This window comes from Scylla paramamosain, chromosome 13, assembly GCF_035594125.1.
Source record: "Scylla paramamosain isolate STU-SP2022 chromosome 13, ASM3559412v1, whole genome shotgun sequence".
In the NCBI taxonomy this organism is placed as follows: Eukaryota; Metazoa; Arthropoda; class Malacostraca; order Decapoda; family Portunidae; genus Scylla; species Scylla paramamosain.
Window position 1 is genome coordinate 5,536,316 of NC_087163.1, and position 6,185 is coordinate 5,542,500.

Sequence of the window (6,185 nt, forward strand, 5' to 3'; positions counted from 1 at the left end):
ATGCTATGCTTTGTTTTTACGTCCGATTTTTTTGGTTTATGGAGATGTTATATAAACAAAGAACAAATACTAATAAATATGAAGGAAAGGAATATTAGTAAGAGGAAGAAAACATAATACAAGATGCATGTCACGATTTCTCATTTTCTATGCAATCCTGAGCTGCCAACGACGACCATCAGGCGACAACCTCACCGCTGAAAGATTAAATTGAAACTGCCCCACATCAGCATAGTGTACATACATGTCCGGAGAAAATGAATAAACAAATAAATAAATGAATAAGCAAATGAACAAACAAATGAATAAACAAACATGCAATCAACTACCGAAACAATATTTATTAAGGTACTACTGATCACATTACAAAATATATTCAATTTTTATTTCGTTATCATGGACTTTTGGGCTCACCACCACGCCGCATCTAATAAGTATGCAGGTTCAGGGCGTCTCACTTCGGGTACAGCGGATCAGAATCACTCCCATACTGCGAGGAGATGCAAAGTAAAGCAGCATTTCAGGTACCTGCCCTCTGGAACACCTGAGAGCAATCACCTGCGACTCTTTATTGCGACCTTCACAAGACAGTCCTCCTCAGCGGATGGGATAAACGTGGTGAAGAGGAAGTGCTATTCTCTACTCGACTTTTAAGTAGCATTAAATGTGTGTGTGTGTGTGTGTGTGTGTGTGTGTGTGTGTGTGTGTGTGTGTGTGTGTGTGTGTGTGTGTGTGTGTGTGTGTGTGTGTGTGTGTGTGTGTGTGTGTGTGTGTGTGTGTGTGTGTGTGTGTGTGTGAAAATTTTTAGATGAAACAAAACAAAACAAAACAAAACAAAACAAAACAAAATGTCTCGGAAAAGAACAAGAAGATGTATTTGAAAATGTTGCGTGAAACAAAAGGGAAGGAGGAAGGATAAGAAGACCAAGGGAAGAGAAGGTAAGGCAGTTGCTAGCAAGGGGCCGCCAGACCCACCACGCTAATTAAACTCGTCACGCGTCGGCGGTATACGAGTGACCCAGATAATTGACACCGACCCCCTGCCGCCACCTGGAATGCCCCGCAACGGAATTAAAACGCATCGGATCATCATGAACACCCTCATTAAATGCCTTGCCCCAGCCTCCCGATCTCCTCCGTCAGAGTGATCTGCACCTTGCCCTTCCCTCGGCAGCATCTCTTCACAGCACACCGATGCACCAGGTATAAGTTCTTGTTTAGTTTTCCCTGATACTTCGAAGTCCCAGCGTCCTCCACGAGCGCAAGTTGGATTAAAGAGGTGGGCTAAGAGGAGGCAGGGGACCATTATGCTAATGTGCAGCAACTCCCGAGCCCGAGGTCCGGCGGGGCGGCGCACCTCACAAAGAAGGGCTCTCTCGTTTACCATGCTAATGACTGTTTGGACGAAGGAGAGAACAATTAAAAGGCTGTTAATTTCGTGTTTGCATGATACATCGCAAATTCGTGTTAGTGCGGGAGAGGCCGCTCGATCACGCCCTCCCGACGGGGGATCGAATTATGTGCCGAGCCAGAGCCGATACCGGCGTGCGGCCCGCCCACCACGGCAGCAACAGCACCACCACCACCACCACTACCACCACCACCACCAACAGCAGCAGTAGCAGCAGCACCAGCAGCACCAGCACCAGCAGCAGCACTAACATCATCAGCAGCAGTACGAACACCATCAGCAGCACCACCAGCAACACCATCAGCAGCACTAACACCATCAGCAGCACCAGCAGCAGCAGCACTAACACCATCGGCAGCAGCAGCAGCAGCACCAGCAGCAGCAACACCACCACCAGTACCAGCAGCACCAGCGCCAGCACCAGCAACAAAAACAAAAACAGCAATAGCAACAATAACAGCAACAGCAACAACAATAATACCAACAATAACAGAGGCAGCAGTACCAACCAGCAACAGCAGCAGCAGTAGCAGCAGCAGCAGCAGCAATAACAGCAACAGGAACAACAACAACAACAACACACAAAAAAAAACACCACCACCACCACCACCACCACCACCACTAACAACAACAATAACAACAACAGGGCGGGAAGAAGCTCCTGAAGGATAGTGAGCTTCAGGCATCATATAATATGAAAAACGAAAACACAGTACAAAATAAATCTATTGTGAGACTTGTGCATTGGTACAGGACGTGGATTTACACTCGTCAGCCCTCGTGGTAATAATATATAAGGATACAAGTCTCAGTTGGTGAATAAATACTCTACAAGCACACATCTCATCCTTCTGGAAATACAAGCAGATTAAGAGATAAAGGTAAGAGAAGCAGTCCCCCCCCTCGCCTTGATAGTATCCTTTGCTGCCCCGCTGGTCGACACCCAAGCCCGCCTTGTCCCCCGGGAGGCACGTCTCGTTAATCATCGCTTGCAGTCTAACTCGGAAACAAAAGAAATTAAAACGTGATTAATTATTACTTCATTACCCCTCACTGATCCACTTGTTTATAGTTCCTGCCGTCCTCCACCTGCCGTCCCCCACCTGCCGTGATCCATCTTTTGTATATTAAACAACACCTGCACCTTGTCAAGTCAAAGGAAGCGTTTGGTAGCCTCCTGCGATCCTTAAAAAAGAAAAATTGAGAGAATGCAAATATCATTCTTGACAACTTATGTGATATCATCAAATTGATAGTATAAGTAGTAAGATGTAAGCTTGCAGTCTGAGGTATAAAGAAGAAAAATTAAGCGTGTTTACGGGAAAGAAGAGAAGGAAGTGAATCGAAGGAAAGGAAGAAGAATGAAAACCAGCATGCAAGTGGAGAGGGTGGAACAAATAGCTTAACGTGTGTGTGTGTGTGTGTGTGTGTGTGTGTGTGTGTGTGTGTGTGTTGTGTGTGTGTGTGTGTGTGTGTGTGTGTGTGTGTGTGTGTGTGTGTGTGTGTGTGTGTGTGTGTGTGTGTGTGTGTGTGTGTGTGTGTGTGTGTGTGTGTGTGTGTGTGTGTGTGTGTGTGTGTTGGAAATACGCCCACATGCGTAGCAAAGGAAATGATTTTCGAGCCATGGGAAGCACCTGAACAAACGCGTGCTCTAGTCTGAGATAAATATAGACTCACACCATAGGAAGATGCTGCAAGGTGAGTCACTGTTCTGCTCCTGCTCCAGACACACACACTAACTGGACGCCAGAACTAACAGGACGCCAGAACACCCAAATCATGAAGGACTGTCTTGCATTTCAGAATCTAATACGGCGGTGAAATTATAAAAATTCTACACGCAATGGTCGGTAATCTAGAAACGGGAGATAACGAGATTTCTTCAGACGCTTCTTAAGTTGGCATACTTGGCACTTCATACACAGAAAACAACTAAAAGTGTGCTTATTTTACTACAAAAAGTGTACGGTAAACATAAGTATTCCATTACTTTCATCTAGGGGACTCCTATCCTCGGTTCCTCCAGCAGCTTTCATCGCGGGGGTGTGTACGTCTGTGTAGTTCGATTGGCTTCTGTGTCTTGGAGCTACAACAGGTAAGTTTCTAACGATATGATACGACTTGCAGTGCTGTGATGTGTGTGTGTGTGTGTGTGTGTGTGTGTGTGTGTGTGTGTGTGTGTGTGTGTGTGTGCAGGTGGGTGAGTGGTTTCGCTGCCTTGAACACACCGACTGAATGTTAATTTTGCCAGTAAATATTTGCCTGGCCGAACGCGGCGCGGCAATCACTCTCAACTTACTGCATCAAGACAAACACAACCACGTCGGCGCAACGAATGCCGCACGGGAATGGATCCACACTGACCACTTTCCCGCCCACCAGCGCCCGCCGCCCATCAATCCATTAAAACCTCCTTCGGCGACGCGTCTCCGAGAGCCTTGCCAGGACGTAATTGCTTTCATTACACGCACAGGAAAATTTTATTCCAGCGACACGCATTATAAAGTCCGATTAAAGTTTGGTGCAGGCGAGGCGAGGAAGGCGAGGCGGCCCCAAAAGGGAGTCCTGCAGGTGTAATGGCAATCATCGCGCTCATAAACTTTCCTGAGATTTACCTCACGTTATCTAACTGGGTTTAGAGAAGTGGAGACGTTGTGATTGGTTCCTTTGTTCAGGGAGCACTCCGAGGGCGGCGAGAGGCGGTACTCCCCCCCAGCCACTCCTCGCCGCTGCCAAAACTTCCCTCACTTCCCGACAACCGAGGAAACTTGCTCCGCTAGACTCATTGTGATGCACGTTAAAGCGAACCACCACAAAGAAAATATTTGAGGCAAATTGTCAAACAGTTTGTCTCGGCGGCGGAGTTTACAGGCCTGCGTGGCGCCCTCCATCCAGAGGACCATTACCACTCTGCACACTCTGGTTCGTCGCCTCCGTCTGCTTCTCATAACATAAGGTTTTGTAGACTTTTCTGTAGGGAGGTCAGAATACGGTGGACAATCAGACGATGAGGAGTAGTTCATCTCATTTTCATTTTTCCTTTTTTTTTTTTTTTTTTCTTCTTTTCCCGGTGACACGTGCAGGTGGCGATAAGCAGACCAGCAGCACCAGACTTCCGTCTTTCGGTGAATCAGGAAACTGACTTCAAAACATTGGAAAATCGAAGTCAGTTGCGTGGTTGAGAAACATCTCGTATTTCAGAGAGAGAATGAGTCAAATCACCTCAACTGTAAATAAATAGGGAGACATTCTACGGTACGCAATGCCTCCGTGCTCAGCTCCATCTCCTGAGCCTCGAGGGGTTGATAGGTTACTCACTCAGTATCCAGAAGCGTGACATGACTGTACCGTTGTGTTACAGTAGCTGCCTTGCCTAGGTGTTCGCGTATTGAGCGATCCGGGAAGAGCTGAGTGTTACCTACCCGTTGCAGGATGGATTCGAATTCTTGTGTATATATATATATATATATATATATATATATATATATATATATATATATATATATATATATATATATATATATATATATATATATATATATATATATATATATATATATATATATATATATATATATATATATATATATATATATATATATATATATATATATATATATATATATTTATTTATTTATTTATTTATTTATTTATTTACTTATCTATTTATGTTCTTTTCTTTCGGAGGCTAAGATGGCTGGTCTCATGTGTTTTACGTAGGGAGATTCAGTTAGTATGTTGTAGGGCAGGCAGATTTTTTGAATGACGCATTTGTAGAGGCTGAAGCAGACATAAAAATCTCACTGATGCAATTGTCGTCGAAGATAGTGTTGAATGGAAGCACGTGGGTATTCCTCGGTCACTAAGCGATACCTTGAAAAAAGAAAAAAAAAAAAAAAGATACCCTCAAGCAACACCGGAAAATTTCTGGTTAAAATAGGGAAGGTCACAAAGGTAAGCCCGGAGCTGAGTAATCGTCGTAAACGTATCCTGATGGCGCCGGATGCAGTGGAGGCCAGGTGTGAGTGGCGGGACGGGGCGGGACGGGGCGCGACGGGGCAGGGTAGGGGGAGGTGGTATGGGGTGTGGGCGTACGAGTGAATCACCGCCCCAGAAACGGTGTCCTGTCCTTCCCTCCCAGACGACTAGGTTTACTTTGGCAACACTTAACCTGATCCAAGTGAGACTTTCATGGGTGCTTGCGTCACCTTTTAAATGTTATGTTTACACACACACACACACACACACACACACACACAGGTCTAGAAGTAGCGAGTGCAGATTCCTATCACTATCGCAGCGGTGTGGTGATGGTGCAGACAGTAACAGCAAGCTAATCATGAGGCACCGAGATATGTTCATTCAACTTTCATCTTTTTTTTTTTTTTTTTTTTTTTAACTAACGAGTATTTTTTAGTTATGTACATGTCGTCCAGTAGTGGTGGTTTTCGTCACGTGGCAGAAGGGCAAATGCTTTAGTGAATGAATTAAAACTAGTAGTATTTACACAAACAAGACGCAACGGCCCCGAGTTACTGTGCCGAAACTATTAATTTCTTGTGATGGGCAAATTAAGGAAAAAAAGTATAGAGGTAACAAAAAAAAAAGTAATACCTTCAAGTTGGCAGCCATAAAATAATCAATAAAAGTTATAAAGCAAATGAGTACATGACTAATTTAATAACTAGATGAATGAATGAATGAACAAGTGAATGGATGAATGAATGAATATCTATTGATGTATTGATATATGTATAGATGAATAAATAAGTAA

At 44.4% G+C, this 6,185-nt stretch overlaps 1 protein-coding gene across 1 annotated transcript in view; it reads left to right on the plus strand.

Annotated features, from left to right (window-relative positions):
• The first annotated feature begins 1,446 nt into the window (after window positions 1-1,446).
• The window catches only part of LOC135106650 (uncharacterized), a 6,637-nt gene continuing 1,898 nt past the window's right edge, over window positions 1,447-6,185 (plus strand). The window contains exon 1 of the mRNA XM_064015947.1: window positions 1,447-1,792. Within this exon, the coding sequence (XP_063872017.1) occupies window positions 1,447-1,792 (346 nt within the window). The remainder of the gene's footprint in view (window positions 1,793-6,185) is intronic.